General features: G+C 39.9%; 1 protein-coding gene across 2 annotated transcripts; it reads left to right on the top strand.

Moving 5' to 3' along the window:
• The first annotated feature begins 439 nt into the window (after positions 1 to 439).
• LOC100556190 (vitamin D3 hydroxylase-associated protein) lies at positions 440 to 27029 on the top strand. Of its 2 annotated transcripts, XM_008109552.3 has the most exons (16): positions 440 to 784; positions 3246 to 3511; positions 4380 to 4493; positions 7750 to 7893; positions 9144 to 9277; positions 10275 to 10481; positions 10982 to 11022; positions 12486 to 12610; positions 16632 to 16757; positions 20411 to 20508; positions 21220 to 21319; positions 22724 to 22767; positions 23065 to 23104; positions 23777 to 23885; positions 24985 to 25130; positions 26487 to 27029. In XM_008109552.3, the coding sequence occupies exons 2-16, from the start codon at positions 3278 to 3280 to the stop codon at positions 26619 to 26621; spliced, it is 1797 nt and encodes a 598-aa protein (XP_008107759.2). In that variant the 5' UTR covers positions 440 to 784; positions 3246 to 3277; the 3' UTR covers positions 26622 to 27029. The 2 variants fall into 2 exon arrangements, with proteins under 2 accessions (XP_008107759.2, XP_008107760.2); XM_008109553.3 differs by lacking the exon at positions 440 to 784 and having other exon boundaries at positions 3099 to 3511.
• The last annotated feature ends 537 nt before the right edge of the window (positions 27030 to 27566 follow it).

Raw genomic sequence — 27566 nt, 5'->3', positions numbered from 1 at the left:
CAGTATTAAAAAACAGCTTCCAGGAGAATTATATCACTCAGCTATGATTGACCTAACAAATTGCAAGGAATAACAAAATTTCATTAGAGTTAATTTTGGCTATTTCCCATCTGAAAACCTCACCCCCAAGTCATTTAGAACTGTGGTTTAGCAGCCAACAGCACCTAAACACACTCTTCTCCTAGCTAAATCTATCCTGCAACACTTTCCTGTTATATCTTTTCCCCTTGCTATTACTGTACTGGATGCCTTCCTGTTCATAGCTCAGTGGAGCATATATATATAATCCTGACATCAGACAGCTGTTAAAAGCTTTTCAACTGAAAAGCAGATTACAAGTTTTATAAAGAAACAAGAGATCCTCCTGCACGTCGTTATGAAGATTACATCCTGTTTTGGGGAAGGTAGGGTCTTACACAGTTTTTGTTTTGTTTTCCCCCTTGCTGGGCAAAAGTATAATAAACTGTGCTGAGAATATCACTTGTTGAATATCTGCATCATAGTGCTATTAGTGCTATTCTGTGAACTAATTTTACATTGTGGAATATGTGCCCTGAAGAAATCCCTGCATTGTGTTTTCCCACATATCTACTCTTTGACTCCCACCATCTGATTGGCTTAAAAAATGGGAAGGGGAGGACTGCCAGGAAGAAAAGCAAGATAGATTTCAAAGCCTCACCTCCCCCTGGAGGTCCTTCCCAGCTGGTAGATGTGGTTCCACCCAATGTAAATGGCTTGGACCAGTTATAGATTTCAAGTTATGTGACAGAGGTGAAAGGGGAAGGTAAGTATGTGTTTGTGTAGGGGTAAGAAAACAAAAAAGAAAGAGGAAGACTAGACATGCTTATAGAATTTGAATTAAACTGCTAAGAAGTTGGGCAAATGCTAGGAAAGGGCTGTTTGCTCAATGTAACATCTATTCATCTATAAAGTAAGGGATGAGATAAAAATTGTGGTGTTTGTCCAGCAATAATGTTTTACATGCTATTGTACACATTGTTATTGTGTACAATAATATATTGTATATGTTATTCAGTATGTATGCATGTCATTATATTTTTGTATATGTTGATTGGAATGGTTGTCTGTGTAAGTATATGTGTGCTTGCCTTTGTAAGTGCATAGAACAATTTTGGGTCTATTATGCATCGATTCTATCACAATTTCTCTTAAAAATACAAAATTCAGTGCAATGGTTTTATTTTCATTCTCTCCATCCCATGTATAGTGTATACCAGGCATGTCCAAAGTCTGGCTCAGGGGTCAATTGCAGCCCCTATTCAAGTCTCCATCAGCCCTCTCTCTCCGATGCCCTCGTCCTCTCTCCCTTGCTTCTTTCCTCCCTCTTTTCCTTGATTGCCTTCCTCCCTTTGTTCCTTCCTTCCTTCCTTCTTGGGGATCAGGGCCCTGGCTGCACGACCAGGAAGGGCAGGCTTTGGAAGCCAAATTCCTGCCTGGTTTCCTCTCTCCCTCCTTTCTCTGCCCCGACTTTGTCCCATGTTGCTGTCCTGCATTTTCCAAAAAGATTGCCCTTTGCTGTGGCTCCTTCCTTGGGAAGAAAAAGGGAGAGCCAGGTGGCAACTATAGCCCCCCCCCAAACAATCAAATCCCTTCCAATAAATAGCCATGCCATCTCTGCTGAAAAACCTCCAAAGAAGGAGACTCCACTAGACTTTGAGGCAGCCACTGTCTGAAACAACTTGAAAGTATACAACAACAACAACAACAACAACAACAATCTTAATTAAGCTGTGATTCTCTCATCAGCCAAAAGCAGGCCCACACTTTCCATTGAAATACTGGTTAAATCTGTTCTTTGTTTTTATATATTGTATTGTTCTTCCATTGGTTTATTTTTTGCACTACAAATAAGACATGTACAGTGTGCATAGGAATGCATTCATGTTTTTTCCAAACTATAGTCTGGCTGAGGGAATGTGAACTGACAACTCGGCTTAAAAAAATGTGAACACCCCTGGTGTATATCTTCTTTTAAATAGTGAAAAATAAACAGGGGTAAAAATTGATATGAGGACTCTTTCCTCTTCAGATTTATGTGTAAAAAAAAATAATTCTGGAATTTGCTGCCTGGTCATGTGTTGATAGTCATCAACTTAACCGGGCCTGAGAAAATAAATCAACAGGAGAGGTCGGATCATTTTGAAAATACAGGCTAAAGATCCCATATCCAGAATTCCAAAATGCTTCAAAATTGAAAAGTGTCCTTGTGGGGGCCTGAAGCAGTAAAAACATTGCTTTCTGATAACCCAATGTACCCAAAATTATGCTACTTCCTGTATTCCTAATAGTTGTGCATGGTGCCATAGAACTAAATCAGCCAGTTCCCTCTTTTTGTCTCTCCCTGTTGCTGTGGTTTAATAGCAGAAGAAGGACACCGTGTAGAGAACAGTATAGTGCTGGATAGGAATGAAAAGAATATTTGAAACTATTCAGAAAGTGGTTTAAGAAGCACCTTTCAAGTCATAGGAAGCTTAAAGAATCCAGGATTGACAAGAATCTTTTTCAGGACTTATTCTACACAACCCTCCCACCTGCAGTTTTTGTGCAGAAAGCAAAATGTTTTGTCTAGAAAGCATATATCCTGCACAGAAAAGCATGTGCAAAATTTGTACAAAATAAGGACATGCACATTTTGTAAAACAAAAAGTCCAGAACTACAAAAAGTCTTTTAAGTCTGTTCAGTTTTTGAAGGCTTACTCACAATGAGAAGAACATTGTAAAATTCCTCTTTGCTGAATTCAAGAACAGAATTAGCAAATAATTGTTGGATCAGGTGGACCTTTGCTTTGATGCAGCTGGCTGCACTTACATTTTTGTGCTGGCATGGTATTTGCCACTTGGCCCATCTTACTTTGCTTTGATGACTATTCCATGGAATAGATCTTAGTCCATATAGAATTTGACTTTTTTGTGATTATCATTCTCAACATAGTGCCACTATTGGGCTACACTTTGAACATAATAGATTAGTTCTTTCATACATCTGGGATGAAATACGTTATCTATCTTTGTATTCATCTGTGAATCATTATCTACAATTATATTCCTCTGTGAATCATTAATGTACTTGTTTTTTGATGCCTTTATGTAGTGGACTTACCAAGGGGTCAAATTGGAATTTTAAGAGAGGAACCACCAAGAAGTGTTTCCTACTATGCACTGTGATGATGGAACATGCCTGATGGAATTGGTTGCCCATCACATTTTTTTGTACAAATTTTCAGGATTCACCAGCTCTGCCCAGTGACCTGTTTCCATGATGTTGCAAAGTGCTTCCACCACAATCCACAAATGGTTGGCTCAACCATGGCCGCAAATGAAAATGGATCTTCGGATTGTCCTTGTCCTGGCCTGTGGCTCGTCTGCAGGTTTCTTGGCATTGAGATGGATGCGAAAGAAAAGGATCAGAAAACAAATTCTAGAGGCAAGAAGCAAGAGAAACAATGGTTTGAAAGAAATGGAAAAAGCTGTCAGTGAGTTCAAACAGCAGGTATGCAAGTACTAAATGAAAAAAAAATCAAATTATCTCACTAAAGACTCCAATAGTTTACAGAACTAAAATAATCATTTGATTGGTAGAATTATTTTATGGTTCAACAGAATTTCAGTGAACAAAGATATAGTATACCCAGATTGCTAATGTAATATTTTCTTGCAGATCTGAACATTTTAAATAATTTACAGCCGGGGCCAGCGTGGCTTGGTGGTTTGAGTGTTTGACTATAGAACCCGGTGATTTTGGACAAGTCAATAGGCCTTGGACTAGTCTCTGAAAACTCCATGATAGGTTCAACTCAGGGTCATCATAAGTCATGAATAACTTGAAGGCACAAAACAACAACAAATTTACAGAGAGAGAATTGCATTTTAATATATAATGGGTTTCAGAGTGTAGATGATGTAGGTTTATTTTGTTTTGCTTTTGACAGGAACATTTTTTACAAATCTAACAATTTCTTATAAATCCAGTTGTAGGGATTTACAATGGAAGTACTGGAAAAAGCAAAACTGACAAATTCAGCAGAGCACTTCAAATGCATAGCACTTAATCATTTGGTACTGAAGCACATGTATTCTGTAATATTTGCTTTCTGTGTTGAATTGGATTTCTCTTTCCTTGTTTTGATGGGATATTAATGAATAGGTACTGGGCGAACAAATGCAACCAGAGATTGGGAAAAATAATTTTGGGAACCACAATGCCTACTGGATCTTGATGGCTAAGGGAGTCTGTTGTCTTAAAAAATATTGTGGATGTTGTTGAACTACAACTAGGTGTTCTGGGAATTGCAGAAGACCTGGGGACCATAGCTCCATTGAATTTGTGAGAAATGTTATGATTTATGCTCTTCTTCCAGAATCCTGGAATACAAACCACTTCTATCCTTTCTCTGCCTCTGGCAGAGCTGGCTGAGAAGCTGAAGGAAGGGTCTTTGTCTCCTGAAAGTGTCCTTTATACCTATATGGAGAAGGTAAGAAGAATGAAATAGTTTCTCCAGAAAATAAAATCCAAGATAGCCTAAATACTGAATAATAACAACAACCCTATGCAGTTTTAATTACTATGCTTTGTGTGTATGTTTCCCCCCTGAATTAGTAGAATGTCTTTTCAGATAGAAAGAGATTTGTGTCTTGCTTCTGTATCTTGGAAATCTGTTTTCTATCTAAAGCAGGGGTCCCCAAACTAAGGCCCGGGGGCCGGATGCGGCCCTCCAAGGTCATTTACCTGGCCCTCGCCCTCAGTTTTGTAATATAATATTTTATATCAGTTTTAATAATATAATATATTGTATATACATATAGTATTGATACTAATATTACGTTACACAATATAATACTAATAATAATACCATATAATAATATTAATTGTATATTACATATAATATTACAGTATAGTGGTATAGTTCAATATAGTAATATATAATGCTAATATTGTGCTATGCTAATAATATAATATATTGTATGTACATACAGCTGCTCTGAGTCCCCTTCGGGGTGAGAAGGGTGGGATATAAATGTAGTAAATAAATGCAGTAAATAAATAATTAATTTTAGACTTGGGCTCGGCCAAAGTTTGAAATGACTTGAAGGCACACAACAACAACAACAATCCTAATTAACTTGACTATCTCATTGGCCAGAAGCAGGCCCACATTTTCCATTGAAATCCTGATAAGTTTATGTTGGTTAAAATTGTGTTCATTTTAAAATATTGTATTGTTCTTTCATTGTTGTTGTTGCTGTTTTGCACTACAAAAAATAAGACATGTGCAGTGTGCATAGGAATTTGTTCGTTTTTTTTTTTTTCAAATGATAATTCAGCCCCTCAACAGTCTGAAGGATTGTGGACTGGCCCTCTGCTTCAAAAGTTTGAGGACCCCTGATCTAAAGTATAGTTTGAAAACATTAAATCACCTAACTCATACATGAGGCTGTTTTCCTTCTACAATTGAGACAAAACAGAGGTGCTCCCAGTCGAAAGGCAGATCAGGGAATAGGGATGAAGCCTGTGAGTTACACTCTCCCTGAAATCTCAGCTTTACAGTTTGTACATACTCCTGGACTCAGATTTAATTATGAAGGCCCAGGCTGCAGTGGTTGCGAAGAGTGCTTTGGAACATTTAAAGCTTATACACCAATGACTCCAGTTGTTTGAGACATTGGATCTGGCCATGCCTTGGTTACATCCCATTTGGATTTCTGTAGATGTTCTACTTAGGACTGCCTTTAAAGAATGTTTGGAAACCTTAACTTGTTAAAGGAGCTGCAGCCAGACAGTTAACTGGGGAAGATTACAAACATCCAGGGACCATACTCCCCACACCTTGTTGCAACAGCACCACTGACTGCTGATTTGTTTCAAGGCCCAATTCAATATGATGGTTATGCTGGTTATAAAGCCCTATATGATTCAGATCTGGGCTATTTGGGAGACCGAATCTGCCTATATGAGCAGACCGAGAAACTGAGATCATTAGGAGAAGGTTTTTCTTAGTTTCATCACCATCGCAAATGCAGTTGTTGGAGACATGAGAGAGGGCCTTCTCAATGGCTCGCTTCCCAGGGAGGCCAGAATGGCCTCCTCCTTCTGTCAGGTGGCTAAAACCATTTAATCACCACTGGCTTTTAAAACATAACATTTTTAAAGAACGGACTGATTTTATTGTTTTAACTGAACTATTTTACTAGTATTTTATCTTTTCAAAAAAGTTTATTTTTTATCTTGATATTTGAATTCTTTTATTGTGGTGGATAGTTTATGCTACTCATTCACTTTCTGTACATTTTAATTGCATTGTTGTTTTAAATTGTGAATTGCTTTGAGTCCCAATTTTGAGGAGAAAGGCAGGATACAAATAAATATAATTAAAAATAATAATAATGCCTCTTCTTCTCTCTACTCTAACCTCAAAACAATGTTAGTTAGGTCAGACTGAGAAAAAGAGAGGTTTGTGTGGGAACTTCAACTTGTATCTCCTGCATTCCTTTCCAGCAGTCTATTATACAATGGACCTCATCACATTGAGCTCTTCAGGCTGGGGGAAAGTGGGGGCATCTGTGGGGCAGCAGAGAAAATCTGGCAGGCAGTGCCCCGCATCCCCCACATCCTTACCTTCCCCATCATATGGGGGAATGTGTCACTTCCTGGCTTACCTTTCATGCTGTCTCCAGCTTTTTTCTTTATTTTTTCCATGTCAGGAGCAACCAGAGTTGCTTCTGGTTTGAGAGAATTGGCCGTCTGCAAGGACGTTGCCCAGGGGACACTCGGATGTTTTGATGTTTTTACCATCCTTGTGGGAGGCTTCTCTCATGTCCCCGCATGGAGCTGGAGCTGATAGAGGGAGCTCATCTGTGCTCTCCCAGGGTGGAATTCGAACCAGGCAGCCTTCAGGTCAGCAGCCCAACCTTACCTAAACCTAAACCTAAACCAGCTTACCTAATGAGAACATGAGTAGCCACTTGTGTTCTCAGGGCTGTATCCTAGAATGCTTCTAGGACGGAGTCCCACTGGAAGCAGCCCTGTGTCATGGGATGGGCTCCATTGGGCTGTGCCCTAGAGGCATCCTAGGACAGAGCCCAAGCCTCATGTGATGGGGTCCTATGTCTTCCTGCCAGTGCTGAATTTACCATTGTGCTTAATTATACTTAAGCACAGGGCCCTATTGGCTATGGAGCACCATCTTCCTGTAAAAAAACCCCTTTTAATAAGAGATTTTGCTTATGCAGCGTAGTGCTAAATTTGAAGGCATTGTTTCAGAGAGATTTGAAGGAGCTGTTTCAGAGAGATTCCAGACATAATGATAGAGTTGATATTCTATGGGAGTCTGCCACAAAGTAGGCAGTGTAGGCCTACTGGACCCACGTCCTTCCGGGCCCAATTAAGGGGCCTCATAACTTAATTAGCACAGATCATTTGTCCTAAATCCCGCACTGCTTCCTTCACTTTCGCTGAATAAACAATGGGGGCAGGGGCAGAGTCAATGGGAAACTAGCCTAGCAAATAATAATAGCAGAGGTAATACATTGTGTCAGGTAGGTGGTAAAAGTTAGAAAGTAGATTCAGTAAAAGATAGAAAGTAGATTCTAGGAGTCATGAGTAACAATTGCTTTAGACGAGAAAGCTACTATGGAGCCAAGCTTCTGCAGGATACAAAATGATAAATCAGACATGTGTAGTTTTTTGATAATTCTTCTGCTTCCTCTTTTTCTTGCTTTATCACTGAAAAGGCCTTAACAGTGACCCAGAAGGTGAACTGTGTGCGTCATTTCATTCCAGAATGTGAGCAACACCTCCAGGAACTGAAAAAGCAGAAGCAAAAGGGCTTACTGTATGGTATCCCTGTCAGTATCAAAGACCACATTGCATACAAGGTAATTCCATCTCTATGAGCCACAATGAGAGTCTCTGGGGGGTGGGTGTGAAATGCTGATCTACAGGGCTGGTAAAGGCTATGTAATATGGAGTTGTGCATGTGGTATAGTCATTTCACAGAACTATATTTTCAAAGGCAAGATTACTGTGGAGGCAATTTCAGAATGTATTGTGATTGGTACACTTTGTGAACTCAAAACTACAAAAATCTATGTTTTCTGTCTTAGTACTGTGATCAATGAACAGTGTAGCAATATGAAGAAAACAGGACAGTTGATAACGTGTCTAGCTGTGCCAATTTCTCTAAGCATAGTAGTATGCATGGCTTCTTATGGCACAAATCTTAATCACACTTGTTAGATCTTAATCACACTTTGCAGCATACTTTTAAGAAAGGGCACAGCTTTTGCACTGTGCTGGAGTTTGCTGCGGGCACAGCTTCCCCAAGACACTGTTTAATATGAAATGCTTAAATATGATGAGTGTCAACTCATCACTGTTACTAGATAAACTTTAGTGATAGTGTACATGGTATAGTAGAGGAGTATTCTAGCCATTTTGCCAGTGGAGTGCAGCATCCCCACACAATGGGTGAATTGGGTCCTTAAACAGCTTATTTATCCCAGACTATCATTGGCCAACAATCCTATTCATCATGGCTGGCATTGAACCCCTTAGGTTGGTTTGCTCCTCCTGCCCCATGGTGAGGTTGATGGACTCTCACAATGTATCTAACAAAGTCACAAATTATCTAACGTCTCACTTGCCTTGGATGAAACTCCTGAGTCCTTAGGGCAGTCCAGTAATTGGGTTGCTAAATAGCCAATTCATGGAAACTTAATCCAGATCAGGACAAAATGAACGAAAGAGATATGTGACAGTGTGACTTATCCATATAAAGCCCAGGTCTTCACCCCATCGCATGATGCATTCTGGCACCTAGTGCCACACAGACAGCCTCTTGTCTCTAACCTCTTGTCTCTAAATACTTCCCACAACATCTTTACACTGTGTGGGCCCAGTATGTATTCTGTACCAGCTGACAGCTCTTAACATTTGGCCTGGATGCTTAAAGGTAAAGGTAAAGGTTTCCCCTGACATTAAGCCTAGTCGTGTCCGTCTCTGGGGGTTGGTGTTCCTGGATGCTTACAAGGATGCTAATACTAATCTGCTTAATAATTTGTAAAATAAAAAACTGAGTCACAATGTTGTTTTAGCTTTCTCCTAATGCTTCCTCTAATGTTTCTAGGGCCATTTATCAACATGTGGTTTTACTCAGTCACTCAGTGAACTACAAGAAGAAGACAGTGTATTAGTCAAGGTGTTAAAGAGGCAAGGAGCAAATCCATTTGTATTCACCAATGTTCCACAATCCTTATTAAGGTAATATTCTGGTGAAAGATAAGTTACCATAAGATAAGTCAATCAAATTTACTGACTTGATTGCAACAGCTCAACTGGCTGCCAGTTTGTTTCCAGGCACAATTCAAAGTACTGGCTATGACCTATAAAGCCCTGTATGGCTATATCTACGTGTATCTGCCTGCTTGAGCCTGAGAATATCAGGAGAGGCCCATCTCTCTGTCCTGCCACCATGGGAATGCTATGGAATCACAGGAGTTTTAGTTTTATAATGTCTTTTTCTCTGCAAAATAGGGCTGGTGTGGGCCTCAGCAAACTATAACTTCAATTCCATAGCATTAAGTCATGGCAGTTAAAGTGACATCAAACTGCATTAATTTTAGAGTGCAGATGCACTTTTAATCATACCACCTCATCAGACGGGGTTTGGGAAGCATCTTAGAAAGCTTCCCTGCCAGTCCAGCAACTGAAGGGCATTCTTCCCATCCCATGATGTTGCTGGACTTCCTGCAGAGGCCCTGCCCACAAGTGGAGTGCAAGCCTTGTAGGGCGCTTCCCTCCCATCAAGGGGGCCTACCCATGTTGTGCTGGCTTCAATGGAGTGATCCTTGCCGAGAGGGTGACACTCCCCACGTGTGATGGGGAAAATGTCTCTGCGAAGAAGCAGCGTGCAGGATGACAGATTCACCCTGCTGCCTTTCTTTTCTTTGGCAAAGTGGGACACTTTCCATGGCCTTTGTGAGAAGCTTGAATGAAAGCTTATGGGGTATGTGGCTGTACTAGCAGCTTGATTATTTTGATTTTTAAAAAGTACCTAAGGCAGCATTTTAGTTACTTTTGAATAACAGGAAAGAACTTGCTGTCATTATAAAGGTAACTAATTACTTTGTAGGCCTTAGGACTGTAACTGTAATTCATTGCTTTTGAAAAGTAATTTCTTCACCTCTCTTTCTGTTTTCAATTTAGTAGCCCAGTATTCTGGAGAAAAATAAAAGGCTCTCCTTCTATTATCTTGTAGTTATGACTGCGGCAACTCAATTTTTGGCCAGACAGTGAATCCTCTTGATCACAAAAGAACCCCTGGCGGTTCATCTGGAGGGGAAGGTGCTCTGATTGCTGGAGGAGGCTCTATCTTGGGATTTGGATCAGACCTAGGTGGAAGTATCCGCCTGCCTTCCAGCTTCTGTGGTATTTGCGGATTTAAGCCAACAGCAGGTAGACTGAGGTAAGTATCCCCTACTCTGCAAATGCTTGGCATCCTCTGCTATAATCAAATATTATATTAGTGCTGGTTTTCACAGCACTGATAGTGGGTGCTTCCATATTAGCAGGGTGGTAAATCTACAATAAGTTTTAGTTGGGACTTTCAAGGTCCCATTTAGGTTTCTGAACATATCTGAGGGGTAAACACCTTGGATATCCCCTTTAAAATTGAGCTAAAATTTATAGTGGATTCAACACCCCACTAATGTAATAGCCACCTTTGCTTTGAAAGAAACCCATACAAGCACTGGATCAGCACTGTACTACTGCTTGTTCTTCAAAGCCAAGGTAGCTATTTCAAGCATACTTTTTAAGATGTATATTGGGCCTTAAACTGAAAGAAACTTAACATAAACTTAATAAATTTGAGTGATTAATATATCCCACAATGTTCTCCATGAAGCTTTAAGCAAAAATCTCAGATTTGTTCTTCCTGTTGTCCTCCCTTTCTGTGTTATACAGCAATTCAGGAATCAGGGGCCCTATTGATGGAATACTCTCCGGTAAATTATGTCTTTTTTCTGCTTTAAGAGAGAAAAGGGTCAGAATGGATCATGGTTAAAATATAAATATTGCATCAAAATGGGGGTCATGGTGGTGGTAAACATTTGATCATTGTGCATGGCATGATCCCAGTTTGATATTCATTCTTGCTTTTGATGAGCTGATTTTTTTAATGTCAGGAGCGACTTGAGAAACTACAAGTCGCTTCTGATGTGAGAGAATTGGCTGTCTTCAAGGACATTGCCCAGGGAATGCCCTGATGTTTTGATGTTTTTACCATCCTAGTGGGAGGCTTCTTTCATGTCCCCACCATGGAGCTGGAGCTAATAGAGGGAGCTCATCCACACTCTCCTTGGGTTGGATTCGAACTGGCAACCTTCCGGTCAGCAACCCAACCTTCAAGTCATCAGTCCTGGCGGCACAAGGGTTTAATCCACTGTGCCACCAGGGGCTCCTGATGAGCTGATAAGATGTCAGAATGCATGAGATTTTATTTTCAATCTGTTTTTTGATAATAATTTATCCAATTTGATCATATTTAGAATGGAACAAATGAAAGGTTTAAAAATCTGAATGCAGGATAGGCCCAAATGAACACAACCTGGCACTGAATTCATACTTCCTAAAGTATGTTAGTTCTGGGTTGCCATTTTTCTTCTTTCCCAAAAACCATGTAGCAAAGCATAATAAAATATAGCCCTTGCTATGCTGGGAATAAAGCTCCCGTTGGCGCAGCAGGTTAAACTACTGAGCTGTTGAACTTGCTGACTGAAAGGTCAGCGGTTTGAATCCGGGGAGTGAGGTGAGCTCCCAATGTTAGCCCTAGCTTCTGCCAACCTAGCAATTTGAAAAGATGCAAATATGAGTAGATCAATAGCTACCACTTTGGCGGGAAGGTAACAGCGCTCTATGCAGTCATGCCAGCCACATGACCTTAGAGGTGTCTACGGACAATGCTGGCTCTTTGGCTTAGAAATGGATATGAGCACCACCTCCTAGAATTGGACATGACTAAACTTAATGTCAGGGGAAAACCTTTACCTTTACCTTATGCTGGGAATAATTATACTATTTTTTGTGAATGAATATGGTCTTTTTTTGTTTTGATGATTTTATCCAGCTTGTGTATTACTTTATACTTCATACTTTGTGTGAAATCAAGTTTTAAAATGTGAATGTAGAAAAGACTGAAATAACCCTAATTAGCTTCTAGTTTTTCCTCTCCAAAAAGCCTTAGTTGGCTTTCCATTCTATTCTTTATTGTGAACCTCCTTCCCTTGCCCTTAAAATGCAGCTATGAAACTACTCTCATTCTGTTAAGTCAGGCTTTCTCAGCCTGAAACCTCCCAGATGTATTTATCTATAGTACACATCATTTCCAGCCACTCCTATGAGATAATCATGCAAGTCAAGGTTTGCAGTATTTATATATATACAATCCATCTTTGCTTTTATATTGAAGTTATGGGAACAGTGGGGCCAATGGCAAGGAACGTGGACAGCCTGGTTCTCTGCATGAGGGCTCTCTTGTGTGCGGACTTGTTCCAACTGGATCCCACACTGCCACCCATGCCATTCAATGAGGAGGTAAGTGAAAGATAAGAGTTCAGTTTCCTCTGAGGTATGGGACAGGAATATTGCTCCTATGTTTCTGAAGCAAGATTTTCAAACTACTACTTTCTGAACTGGGGAAAGGGATCTTGTAGCACCTTTGAGACTAACTGGGGCTGAATCTACACTGCTTTATAATCCAGTTTCATAATGTGGATTAACGATTACATCAATCTACTCTACACTTCCCTATAATCCAGAACAATGCTGTTGATCCACATTCTGAAACTGGATTTTAGAGCAATATAGATCCAGCCTGAGAGAAAGAAGTTGTAGCATAAGCTTTCATAGACTGTGGCCCCATCTGCACTGCCATATAATCCAGTTTCCAAATCCAAATTATCTACTTTGAACTGGATTCAAATGGAAGCAGATAATATGGATTCAGAAACTATGGCAGACTTAGTTTCAAATGCATAGAGTGATGTAAATGATCTCTGACATACCTAGATCACTCCATGCATCTGAGGAAGTATACTAAGGACCTCATCACATTGGGCTTTTGCCCTGTTCAAAGTGTGAGAGAGAAATCGTAGGATAAACTTTTGTAAACTTAGGACCTCATCACATGGAGGTCCTTAAACTGGGGGACAGCAGAGGAGTCCATCGGGCAGTAGGGCCAATCCATCGAGCAGTGGGGGGAACTATTCTTAAGCGCCCCACATCACCCTTTCCTTATTACACAGGGGAAACCATCATTGCCCCCCCCCCAATGCTGTCCCTGGCTTAGGTAATGAGAACACAGCCCGGTTCTCGGGGCCTGATCCTATGACGCTGCCAGGACGGAGCCCCACCAGAACCCTGAGTCATATGATGGACTCCAGTGGGCTCTATCCTGGCTCCGTCCTGGCAGTGTCTTAGAATGGGGCAAAAGCCCGGTGTGATGAGGTCGAAAGTCACAAAGGTGTTCAATATCTTTATGCATACTGATATTCTAGACTAACACAGTTATGTCTTTGATTGCTGGATTGTATCATGCTAATTGAAGGATTTTTGAGCTGCAGTCCATAAAAGTAATTTTTGCTATCAATGAATTTGGGAGTCATCTCTGTTGGCGTGAGGGGTCAGGGTGCATGCTGAGTGGGTTTCTTCAAGCTCTATCAATCATCTGCACACCAGCACCCTGATGAATTGGTGAATCGACTGCCACACCAATTCCTGTGTTCAAATGTTAGACTCAAAGACATCTCTAGCCTAAAGTCCAAACATTTATTCAATATCTATAATACATATTTACAAAGCACAGCAAAAGTCATTGCTCTGAGTTGGCATTCTTCTACAACTTCTCGCCTCGGCAAGCACAGCTCAACACACAGAGATAAGAAACACATTCCTCAGTTCGAAGGAAGTTCCCGACCTCCAAGGCCGGAAATCATGCCTGATAGGTCATAGCAGTCACAACAGGCTGTCAGTCAAACTAGCCTGCTGTTAACTGTTTCATTGCTGAAACACACACTCTTGCAAAAACAGCAGAAAACACTTGATTTACATTTCATACACATACAACCATAATCCAACAATCTCAAGATTTCCTATGGACAGTGGCATGGGCAAAACTCTCTGAAGAGAACAGGCAGAGTTATGCGTAACTTTTTCACCCTCCATGATATTTCTTTCATTTCACATTTAATGCTGCAATTTACTCTAAAATAGATGTGCAGTTTTGTAACCCTCCTTGGATTGAACTGCAGCACCCAGCATTGTTCACTGTTGGCTACACTGGCCAGGGTTACTGGGATATGCAATTTAACAACTGCCTGGATGTTACTGCCACTCTAAAACATTTTATTTTGTATGCAGTTGCATAATGCCATATTATTATGCTTCTTGACATACTGCAGAACAAATAATACAACTTAGTAGATGAGACTTAAGAGGCCCAAACATATATAGTTTGAAGAACATGCTTTAGTTTGAATGTACAATTCCTAATGACAATTGAGGATTTGCATTTGAGATGCATTTGCAACACTCACGGCTTCCTACAAATGGAAGAGAGAGATGCTTCATATTATTTCCAAATTGCATACAACTTTTAATGTTGGTAGAATAAAATGATCGCAGGACAGGGGAGTTTAGACGTATTATTTTCTTGCCTGACCTCATGGCCTAAGTAAGTTTCAAATGACATGTCCACTTATGCACTGCTCTGATTTAAAGTACTCCCAAACCTACTGTAAAATGTTTTCGTAGAGTTGAAGATAGAGGTTCAGTTGCTAGGTTTGTGATATAATTTGGTTTTGATTTCAATATGGTGTAAATCAGTAACATGAAAGGGGGAAACATAAACCAATGATTGATTGATTGGCTGAATTAGTTACATTTATAGCCTATGTTCCCTTAAGCTCATGTACCCAGCTCTTATCCTCCCCATTGTATCCTCATACCATAACTGTATGTGTTAGATTAGGTAAAGAGTAAAAGATTGACCCAAGAGCACTGAGTGCTATTTAACCGTTCATTGGGGACCTGAGTAGTTAGATTGCAATCAGAGATCTAACAGGGATGGGACTGAAGTTGTGGAACTAAAACCTCCCATCAGCCCTTGCCAGCATAACAAATTTTTTAAAATGCTAGGAACTGTAAAAAAAAAATACAATGAATCAGTTTAGCATTGTGGCCCCATGTGAAACTTAACAAATTGGTTACATTATGTATTTTATATAATACATTTAATTTAAAAAATTAAAATGTTTTGAATTGCAACCCAAAAACGTCTGGAGGGCCACAAAGACAACTAGTGATTTTGTTACATCAAAATGGTAAACAAACACATACTGGGGTTTAAAAGAGTGACTTTAGATTTCATGGAAATACTTTGCAGCAGTTATTTGAGGTGCTGATAACTCTTTGCATAGCTTAAAACCATGAATGGATTTCATAAAATGCTTCTGTAAAACCCAGTGTGGATTTATTATCTTGAAGTGATGGAGTCACTGGCTGTCTCTGGGCCCACATGGTTGCCACTCTTAAACTAGACTAGAGGCTGCAAGATGCAAGGAATTCCAATGTCTTTGATTTATATTCTCATCTTACTCATAAGGTATATTAGTGCACAAGACGTTTATGACTATAATATGATTGTAATGTGTACAACTACAATGTATGCAAATATAATGTGCAAAGTAGCTGGATTTACAGTTGGCTTCAGTTCCTCAAGAGAGAAGAACCTGGAATCAGAAGCAAATTGATAGAAATCAATATATAACTGGGAAATAATGTAAAAAGATATGTGGATGGATATCATATGTTGTAAACAAATAAGGAGATGGAGACAGCTACCCTATCCTGCATCAAACAACTGGTCCATCTAATGCAGTGGTTCTCAACCTGTGAGTCCTCAGGCATTTTGGCCTACAACTCCCAGAAATCCCAGCCAGTTAATGAGCTATTAGGATTTCTGGGAGTTTAAGGCCAAACCATCAGAGGGCCCACATGTTGAGAACCACTGATCTAATGTCAGAGATGTTCATCATGGTGATGGTTCTCAGGGGGCCCAGACAGAATTCTTTCTTAGCCTTTTCTGGAGATGCCATTAATTCAACCTTCTCCATATAAAACTTCTTTCCCCTGTAATTTAGAATAATCAAGTAAATTGCGTTATTATATTATATGCCTACTCAGTACTGAGTATTTGTAACAAGGCAGAGAAGGAGGATTTTGGAATTGTATTTATTTTATCTTTAGATTGCATCTTTTTTGCAAGAAGTTTGGATAGCAGGTATAGCTCTGTCTCCAAATGTATGCTCATAAGAGCCTTTTGATTGAGGTTATGACTGGTCCATGACAAACTGTGGGAATTTAAATTTGAATACTCCAACTCTCTAACCATGTCATCAGATGGGCTATCATTGTATAATGTCTGACTCTGTGATTTTTAGAATTCTGAAGTTTGAGAGCAAACAGGCATACAACTATATAATTTGATTGTCATTGAGGGATTCCACAGGGATTCAATCACTGATGTAGTATCTCAATTTCTTCTCTTTCTTGCCAGGTGTTTTCTAGCTCTACACCACTCCGGGTTGGGTTTTTCGATACTGATGGCTATTTCCTGCTTCCTCCCTGTATGAGAAGGGCTGTTCATACAACCAAGAAGCTTCTCCAAGAAGCTGGTCATACAGTATGTACAACTAAGATTATTGTTGCTTACAATTTCTCTATTTATCCCAAGGTAGTTGTCTATCAGTTACATGGTGCTATCAGAAGCAGTCTCTGGAAATAGCTGTTGTTATGCACAGAGGAACAATTTCACTAAGGCAGTGGTTCTCAACTTGTGGGACCCCAGATGTTTTGGCCTTCAACTCACAGAAATCCTAACAGCTGGTAAACTGGCTGGGATTTCTGGGAGTTGTAGGCCAAAACACCTGGGAACCCACTGGTTGAAAACCCCTGCGCGAAGGGTCTGTCAGACAGTACTAAATCCTGAAAGGAACTGGGAGTTAAAATCCCATTTCCTCTTGGCATTTAGGCCATGCAGTGGGCCCAAATCCCATGATTTTCAGCGTTGGGGATTCCTACATTTCTTCCTATCCTAAACCAGCATTGGCAGGGGGGTTTATAGCCACCAGTCCCTTGCCCTCTCTCACCCCCTTTTCTATTTTTAAACAATTCAAAAGAAGAAAGTTACCATTCCTGGAGGCTTGAAAGCACTCCACTGTACCTAGAAATGGTGCAATTGAGGTTTTGAGTGGGAGAGAGGAATTCCTCCTCGAAAGCCCCACTGCATCATTTCCAGGCACAACAGAGTGCTTTCAGGCTTCCAGGATTGGCAACTCTCTTCATTTAAATTGTTTAAAAATATAAAATGGTCGAGGGCGGGCAGGGCGGTAGTGCCATCCTGGTTTTTCAGGCTTTTAGAGCCTGAAAACCTGGGATAACAGTGGCAATTGACCCTCAGGATCGCAGAAGGCGATTCTGAGACTCAATCCCCACAGGGCTCATACCTGCAAAGATCCGGACTTTATTGAAAGGTCTAGATCTTTTTAGGTGTTTTTTTAATCCAGAGAAAAACCTGGAAATCCAGGTTTACTCTGGGTTAATCTGGATTAGCCTAAAACATTGTTTGGATGCTTCAGACTAATCCAGAACCCATCACTGGTTTTGGCCCTGTCTAGAAGGGCCCTAAATCTCACTAAAGTAATGATATTGGATTTATTATAAAATAATATCTTGGCAACTGCAGAATCCATATCTGTGGTTTCACTTACCTGTGCCCCAAAAAAAGTTTCTCTAGGCTTTTGCTATGTATAGACTGTAGCAGATGGGAGGCAGACGGCGCTGTATTCAGAGCAGAGTTAAGTTTGTTAGTCTGGAGACATTTGAAATGCTTCTTCTTAAGTATCAACTTGTGACCACTCTAAACTGCAAGAGCACTGGGAACCAGACACGGAGGCCAATAATCAATCTAATATCTTTATTAAGGAAATAAAAGAGTCAAACAAAAATAAGCAGAGTATAAAGTCCAGCAATAGTCCTTTTAGGAAAGGTCAAATATAGTCCAATAATATGTAGTTAGATGTCCAGTAATAGAGTTCAAAGTTTTAAATCCAATAACCAAAACACACTCAAACTTCCAAGCAGTTTGAGTGGGGAAATAAGCAAGGTCTTTCAAGAGTACCACGTTCAATGTCCGAGGCTAGGATAACAAGGCAAGGCAAAGTTAGTCGTGGTGGAACTGAATCGCAGTCCAGACTTGGCAGGGAGACGAGACGCAACGCCCGGTCTACTCAAGAGTAGCGCGCCGCAAGAACTTGAGGTGACTTGATTTCTCAACTGACACGTTGACACCGCAAAGGCCAGCCTGCGCACAGAACTTTTATGGGACTTCGAATCTCCCCTCAAACCAGGTGCCTGAACACCTTTTTCCAAGGGAAAGCGGACTGAAGACAACAACTTGCCAGATGCAAACCTCCCTGGAAACTCTCAAGGGAACTGGTTTAATTAGCGTTTGCTCTCTCCGCTAATCGTGCGCTTTTCCTCCTATTCTCCTTCTCAGAGCGGAATGTTTCCAAAAACAATGTCCTATCAAAAGGAGCGCTCTCCGGGGAACCAGGCTCTGTTTCAAGGGCTTTTTTTAATTAACTGTGGGCTAAAACTGTCAACAGGGGACATCTGGAAGGGAGCAGAATCTTGCTGAGTTGACACAAACCCTATATCCTCTTCAGTCTGATCCATAATGGCTGCGGGGTCATGACTTGAGGGTCCCTGAGACATCACACAACTCATCAACTGCAAAAATAGGCTTCAAGGATGGTTAGGTCTGTGTGGATTGTGGCACAGGTAGAAAACATTAAGCTCTTCCTGTGCTCCAGCTCATCAGTCTTGATCAATTTCCCTCTGTCCTTCCTCCCTACATGGATTTTAAGTAAACATAGAAAGACAAAAAGGCACAGAACTCTTTGTCTACTCATGCTTGCAATATTTACAAGGGGTTGAGCTCTTCTTGAGATCACTAAAAGTTGGCTTGCACATCTCTGATAAAGACTGGTTTTGTTGGCTGGTGGCGCAGTGTGTTAAAGCGCTGAACTGCTGAACTTGCAGACCGAAAGGTCACAGGTTCGAATCTGGGGAGCGGAGTGAGTGCCCACTGTTATCTCCAGCTTCTGCAAACCTAGCAGTTCGAAAACATGCAAATGTGAGTAGATCAATAGGTACCGCTCTGGCAGGAAGGTAATGCGCTCCATGCAGTCATGCCAGCCACATAACCTTGGAGGTGTCTATGGACAACGCCGGTTCTTCGGCTTAGAAATGGAGATGAGCACCAACCCCCAGAGTCGGACACGACTGGACTTAACGTCAGGGGAAACCTTTACCTTTTACTTACTATGCAAAGAGGGTTCTTCAATCAGTTGTTTTCTAGTAGACTCTGAACTGGGGGCATTGATTATAACAGTCTGCCTTCTACATCTAAATTCCAGAAGGAACTCCAAAAACAAAGACAACAGTGTTGATCCATATCAATAAAGCATTTTTAGCATTTCCCCCTTTTATTTGGAGTGGATATTTTATGAAATTAATGGGTCTTAATTGCTCCTTTCAAGACCAAGCTTGAAAGACCTCCTCCTCCAATCCTTTTTGTTAAACCAGGGAGTCCTCACAATGATATATTGTGAGGCAAACACCACACACCCCATCTTGCAAAGATTACAGCTATGTATATATGCCCACTTTGATAGGCAAACAGCAGAAAAAAGTAGCAAGAAATAATGCACACACAACCTTCTTCAGGATCAATAGTTGAGAAGTATTTGTGAAATGCCACTTAATGTTGATTAGTTAACATCTAGTTAACTGGCTGGATGGCCATCTGTCGGGGGTGCTTTGAATGCGATTTCCTGCTTCTTAGCAGGGGGTTGGACTGGATGGCCCATGGAGTCTCTTCCAACTCTACTATTCTATGATTCTATGATTCTATGACTTATTAAATAATACCTGTGTTAAATAACAATATGTTGTGTTGGATAGTAGGTGTTCTGCAGGAGCCTCTTCTAGTCCTACTAGAAAATGCCTAGAATTGAAGTTGAGACCTTTTCATGGAATGTTTGAGTGCTGCCCCTTAGTTACAATTTGTTTAATTGACTCTATGGCAAAGCCTACATTTTGAAAAATGTTCCAGGTTCAATTCCTGGCATATTCAGTTGGGCTGGGGGAGACTCCTATATCAAACCCTAAAGAGTGGCTATAATGAGTATAAACAATAATGTGTGTTGCTATGGTCTAAACTGAATGATAAATGGAATATGTATTCATCAATATATTTCCTTTTATTTACAGCTGGTTCCTTTCACTCCACCTTCAGTGCATTATGCCATAGATGAACTTTTCTTTAAAGGTGTTTTTGCAGATGGAGGCTCAACTTTGTCTGCCATGTTGTAAGCAATTATTTCTTTAAAGGGAATTGGGTGTAGATGATGTTGGAATAAGCCCACATATTGTCATTAAAAGCAAACTCTGAATACCCAAATACCCATTTGCTGTAATAAGCAATAAAAACTAGTGTATTCCACATTCAGTTTGCCTGGCCCGGAATCAAGACTGGATCTTGCTGTTCTGTTAGTTTTCACATAGATCTTGAGTTTTTATGATTATGTAAATTTGGTAGATTTGCATGTTCCAACACACACAAAAATGGTCTGAAATAAGGAAAGAAATTATGACACCATGAATAATGGTTTACAATTTATTCCCTATGATGGAATTTTGGCATTTGTGAGTTGATCCTGCTTATTTAGAATTTTATTTGACATTTCTGATTACTATTGAAATCACTGAAATTCTTGCAAACATTGGATAAAACCAGGTGAACAAAATAGTGGATAGTGGCAAGTCCATTACATAGAGCCAGCCCACAAATATTTTACTATGTGAAACAATGAACAAAGTAATCAATTTCCTTTACATTTAGGAGTTGGATTTCACTATTATGACTCATAACCATTGTTCTCCAAATTGCTTTACAAAGCTGCCCAACACCTTCTTGTGGGTTATAATGATGTAAGTAACTGCAAGAAATAAATGCTTGTTCTGCATAAAGGAATCAGGCCCTCCTAACATCTTACATTTTTTCTTCTACTATCTCCAAGTGAAAGAGATATAGTGGACCCAAGTCTGAAATTTCAGGTGAATTACCTTAGAATTCCAAATTTAGTCAAGAAAGTTGTGGCGAAGATCATCAAGCCATGGGTGAGTTCCTGGGTGTCTTCAGGTTTCCATATATTATTATATTGTCAGCTTTTTTCTTCTTCTGAAGTCTTACAAACATTAAAAATGAAATGTTGCTCTTATGTGTGTGTGCATGTATGTGTGAAATAGAAAAAAAATAGTATATGTTTCATTTGATGTGCATTTCTCCTCCTAAACTTGGGCATCATGCACCCTACTTACAGCTGGTGTATTTCAAGACATTGTGGGGACATAGCCATTTACCTTGAACATTTAATTAGTCAATAAATTGTTGTTGTTGTATGCCTTCAAGTATTTTCTGACTTATGGTGACCCTAATATAGTATATTTTGGGACTGGGAGTATGTTATTTTCCCAGGATTTTCATTGAGGAGCAGGCATTTAAAACCTTCTTCAGAGTCATAGCCCAACAGGCAGACCATTGTATGCCATTGGTTTTAATCTTCCATTATTATTTGTAGATGAATAATAACCAAGCCAACTTTTTTCATACTATTTAAGAAACAGACAATATTGATGGGGGCCAGGAAGACACAGGTGCACTGTGCAAGCCCATATGGTAGAAAAATGTGGATGGCAATTTGATGCATAGGATTTTTTTTTTCGTGTCAGGAGCAACCGGAGTTGCTTCTGGAGTGAGAGAATTGGCCGTCTGCAAGGACGTTGCCCAGGGGACGCCCGGATGTTTTTGATGTTTTTACCATCCTTGTGGGAGGCTTCTCTCATGTCCCCGCATGGAGCTGGAGCTGATAGAGGGAGCTCATCCACACTCTCCCCAGGTGGGATTCGAACCTGGCAGCTTTCAGGTCAGCAACCCAACCTTCAAGTCACTTAGTCCACTACGCCATCTGGGGAATGGGGAATCTTCACATTTCTATAACAGGTGGAGCACGGGAAATGCAGAACAGACCTAAAATTTCATGCACTCTTAATTCCAACTGAAATGAAGATGCAAAATACAATTGTAATTAATTGTACTTTAGACACAAAGGCTGGATCCTTTCTGTGACTTGAGTTGAGATGATTTGCCAGAGGAATTCATTTTTTTGGAGCAATACACAACAGAATTTGAAAAAACAGTGACAAAGAAAGCTGCCTCTACTGACATAGCAGTTTATTCCTGAGCAGCTATGTTACTCTCTCCACCAAATTTACAACTGTAGCTAGATTGTATCTTTTGGGTCTCAACATCTTTTGGAAACCATGGGTCACTAAGCCTGGCCACCTGGTGACATTGTGTGCAAAGATGAATCTACCTCAGGTTGATGCATATACAAACATCAGGCTTTGACTTAAGCAAGGCTCAAAGATGGTCCAGAAATATGGTATCACTTATGCATATCTCCATAGAAGCTGTAGAAATTACTAAATCTAGTTTCTCATCCCGTCTTGTTTTCTTTCCAGTTTCCACGACTAGCCAGCCACATTTATGCATTGTGTGGAGTTGGGTAAGAGTTGTGCTTTAAGAAATATATAAAATGTTAACTCATTCAAGTTGCAATATGAAGCGTGGGATGGGAATTATGTTGTCCGTCAGATGAAGTTAGATAGTAACACTAAGGAGGTTAGTATAGCAGCTAATAATGAGGAGTGCTAGGAGTTACAACCCAATATCAGTTGGTAGAAGAATGCACAATGCAGCCTAATGGCATGTAGTGTTTCCCATATCTTTTCTAGGGGCATACAATCTTGTTACCTATTTTTCACAAGCAAACCTTACCATCTTAATATGTTACATGTTTCAGGGCCGTGAACAAGCTGTGGGAGCACCATGACAAAGTGATGGTAATAATAATAATAAATAATAATAATAATAATAATAATAATAATAATATATTTTTTAAAAAAATAGAGTGAGAATAAAAGCGCAGTTTAATCTGCTCTGAGATAGGACATGAGATATATTTCTCTCCAAGGGCTGCAAGCAACCTTAATTACAGATAAGGAAAGCACAACCTGTACCTCTCCAACAATATGCCCAGATCTCTGTGAATTTTGCACTGTTATTCTGCAAGAAAACACAGTGAGCAGTATAAACACAGGTGTGCTTTGAATGTCGCTGTGAGTAAGTTTTGTCTATTCTAAATAAAGCAATTACAAATGTCACTGCCCGAGCATAATTAAGATGTCATTTAGCAAAAAAATCTCTAAAAATAAATTGCAGCTAATATTGATAACAAAAAACCAGGTGAAATGAATTGTCTTAGCTGCAGTGAGCTTCTTTTTTAAAATGGCCTGATATAACTGAAATTTCTGACTACCTATAATCAATATATTACAACTATCTTAGTGATATCAGGGGGGAAATATATTTCAGCACACGTCATATGCTTATGATTAGGTTGACTACATAGATTCTATTATTATTTAAGACACTATTGTACAGTTTTCCAGTTTCTTTGTAATTGCTCATCTAGATTCATTACTTCTTTAACTGCTGTTGCATTGCACATTCAGGCTTATCGTCAGAGTTTTGCTGCTGAGTGGAAGAAATGCAAGCTTGATGTTATCCTTTGTCCAGTCTTGGGTCCAGCCTTCACTCTTGGATATCCTGCCAAAGTACTAAGTAAGTTTGGTACTTTAAAAGTATGTGTATATTTCAGTCACATTAATAATGTTTGTTTTGGTTTTTTTAAGCATCAGGAAGTTTTAGGAACATTAATTGAAAAACTAGTCTTGTAGTGGAACTGGGCTAGAAGGTGAAAGCTGGAGAAGTTTGATCACTCCTGGTTGTGACAATCCAAACAGAGAAAATATAGTCAGCAAATTGAGCATTTCAGAAGAGATGGAGACACACTAACTTTCCTTGGCATAGAGTTCCATAGTTGGGAATTCTATGCCAACTATTCCACATGAATCACTACAAAGCTTTGACCCAGGTAAATACCCAAATAATTACACAACATATTGATGCATACAACAGGACTTCAAATTTCAACCAGGATTATTTGGGAGAAAGCAAATTGTAAAATTTACAGACTGACTATTATACATCATGAGTTGGCATTTTGTGCCATTTTAGATGTTGTTAAGACTACAACATCAAGCATCTCTCACCTTTGGTTCTTCTGGCTACAGCTGATGATGGTGGTTACAGAATCCAACAACATCTGGAGGATCACAAGGTGCCTTCTCCTATTGTACAGTGTTGGCCAAATTGGAACTGGGAATTCATTCTTCCTAGAGATGTTAGTGGGTATAATGCTCAGCCTCTGCGGTCTGAAGATGTGTGAATGACTAGGAAGATGGAAATATTACATTTGCAGAGATAGGAAAAGAGGCGTGAAATAAAAAAAAGAAGCAATGTGTATGAAAATAATCTGTGGGGAGCTGAATGTGGTTGATGATGTAAGGAGTAAATAAATGCAACCTGGTGCTCATGTTTATAAAGCATTGTTGAGAATTATCAGATTAGACCAGGGCTTTGTGGAGGGTGCTAAAATACAGCTAAGAACACCAGGCTATTTTGTATGATCAAACAATTCACACTTGCATTAGAAGAATATGTAGAAAGCTGGTTCTACAGTGATCATTTAATGCATTTGAACTTTGCTGAATGGCATTTTGTGGTTATTGTAGATGTCCTGCCATAACTTCTGTTGTTTGAGTAGACTGGGTAGAGATGAATTCCCCTAACTTTCTTTTTTGCTTGTTTTCTTCTCCAGCTGCTATCTCATCTACGATGTTGTTCAACGTTTTGAACTTCCCTGCTGGAGTTGTGCCAGTCACCACTGTGACAGAGGAGGATGATAAAGAACTGAAGGAGTATCAAGGACTCTATGGTGACCCTTGGGATAAGAAACTGAAAGAGGTAATCCTAGATTGTGGACTCAAATTAAAATTGAAAAGTCTGATTTTTGTGAATTTCAAAGCTGAGATTTTGATGTCAAAAATGTAAAACACATTGATTTCACTGAAAGGGACTTTGCTTGATTCAGAAGCAAGCTTTGACATCAGAATGTGGAAGTGAAGATGAATATTACTAAGCACAGACAGTCTCCAAGTTACACACAAGATAGGTCCTGTAGATTTGTTCTTAAGTTAAATTTTGTATGTAAGTCGGAACAGGTACATTTTAGGTGTAACTCCAGAGCTAGATAGCTAGGCTTTGATAGCATAAGGAAGGGTTAATACCCTTGAGGTGTTTGCTTTTTTATCTGTATCCCTCTTCAAAAGATTTCACCTCACTTTCCATCCCTGTAATAACTGGATTTTGAAAAAAAAATGCTTGTTGTGGAAACAAGGATTGGTGATAAAGTTTCAGTGGAGACACATTTTCCCTCATTATAACTCTTTCAGGGGTGAATTTTCCTTCCTGATGATAGATTTCTCTCACTTCCTGTTGTCTCACCCCTGTTCTTAACTATGAGTCTCTTGTAAATCAGATTTCTGTAACTTGGGGACTGCCTGTACTATTTAAAGCCATTTGTTAATGCTGTTGAAAGGAGACTTCAATCCAACATCCCCTTAGTGTAGCACAAGTGTACGCATTTGGACATATGGCAGCAGAAATTAACAACATTCCATAACACATGTCAGGCCCCTTCTACACTGCCATATAATCCAGATTATCAAATCAGATAAATCACATTATCTGGTTTGAACTGGATTATATGGGTCTACACTGCCATATAATCCAGTTCAAAGTAGATAATTTTGATTTTATATGGCTGTGTAGAAAGGAGCCTCAGTGGGCGGGTGTCATTGCATAGTGCACATTAGACAGCCACAATTCAAAATATATGATGCACAACCACAATGCACAGCTTAGAAAGACAAGCACACGATGTCTGCTCGACTCTGGGCCCTTCCAGACAGGCCCTATATCCCAGGATCTGATCCCAGGTTTTCTGTTTATCCCAAATTATCTAGCAGTGCAGACTCATGTAATCCAGTTTAATGCAGAAAACCTGGGATCACATCCTGCGATACAGAACCTGTCTGGAAGGGCCCTCTGTTTTCACTGCTAACATTATGTCGAAGTATGATGCACAACTACAATGCAAAGCCTGGAAATTCAAGGCACATGATGTCTGTTCAAGTCCGCTTTCATTACTATGTCCATTGCTCAATTGTGAATCCACTTTGGATTTTAATCCAAGTTTAAAAGGGACTAACCAAGAGTCTGGCGATTCTCAGCAATACTGCTTTTTGCAATCTCTTGCAGGCTGTGAAAGGTGCTGTGGGCCTTCCAGTGGCAGTCCAATGTGTGGCTTTACCATGGCAGGAAGAGCTATGTCTTCGATTCATGAAAGAAATAGAGACATTGTCCTGCAAAGGGAGGCAGAAGAAAGCTACCTGATCTGACCAGAAAAAGAAATTGATGACATCTGCCTATAAGGCGGCAGTTTTATGCATGAGAAGCATAAACATTCATTAGTCTTGCATCCTGATAAAACAGGCATATTTAATTCCACAGCAGTTTGACCCCACTTTAATTGTTATGGCTCAGTGCTATGGAATCAAAAGAGTCGTAATTTTACAAGGTTTTTAGCCTTCTCTGCCAAAGAATGCTGCACATGCATCACCGATGCATGTGCAGATGCAATTTAAAGACAGTTATGGTAAAAGAAATAGAAATGCAGTGTTATCCCTGTATCCATGAGACTGCTACCTGTATCTGACAAAATATGTGTCTAAGCATTTTCTAAATCCTCCAGGAGATTCCATGGCATGCTACTGCCAGAAGTAAACTATAGTGATACCTTGACTTATGGGTTAAATTCATTCTGTGACTGAGCTCAACTCAAATTGCTCTAATGTCAAATCAAATGTATCGATTGGAATCAATTGAAATGCTATTAATCTATTCCAGCCCCCAAAAACCACATTAACTTTTTGCTGCTGCTGAGTGTGCTGTAATGAAGTCCTTATTCTGAATCATACAGTTGGTCCATCTAGACCAATATTGGTAACACTGACTGATAGGTGCTGCTCAGAATTTCAGGCAGAATGATATTCTGGTCCCAGTTGAGGATGTTGGTGATCGATCTAGGAGCTTTCTGTGTGCAAAGCAGAGGCTCTACTTCAGAGCTATCACATTTCACATAGTATTAGCATTGCCTTGCATTAGAATAAGGACAAAATAGATTAAATTTATTTATTTATTGTGTCAGAAGCGCACTGAGGGTACAAGTTGCAATGTATTCGAAAACACAAACACAATCAAAGTTTTAAAACAACAACAACAACAACAACATCTTGGCATGATACTAAATGTCCTTTGCCCAGTAGCTGGCCACTTGGA

The sequence above is a fragment of the Anolis carolinensis genome, chromosome 4 (genome assembly GCF_035594765.1).
Source record: "Anolis carolinensis isolate JA03-04 chromosome 4, rAnoCar3.1.pri, whole genome shotgun sequence".
Classification (NCBI taxonomy): domain Eukaryota; kingdom Metazoa; phylum Chordata; class Lepidosauria; order Squamata; family Dactyloidae; genus Anolis; species Anolis carolinensis.
This window is presented reverse-complemented; position numbering and strand designations above follow the sequence as displayed.

Bases quoted from the DNA above. Each gene is read 5' to 3' on its own strand.
- LOC100556190 (XM_008109552.3), top strand. From the start codon at position 3,278: ATGATGTTGCAAAGTGCTTCCACCACAATCCACAAATGGTTGGCTCAA. The intron at 12,611-16,631 runs GTAAGTGAAAGA...CTTTCTTGCCAG, and splicing joins CCATGCCATTCAATGAGGAG to GTGTTTTCTAGCTCTACACC. The intron at 20,509-21,219 runs GTAAGCAATTAT...ACTATCTCCAAG, and splicing joins TCAACTTTGTCTGCCATGTT to TGAAAGAGATATAGTGGACC.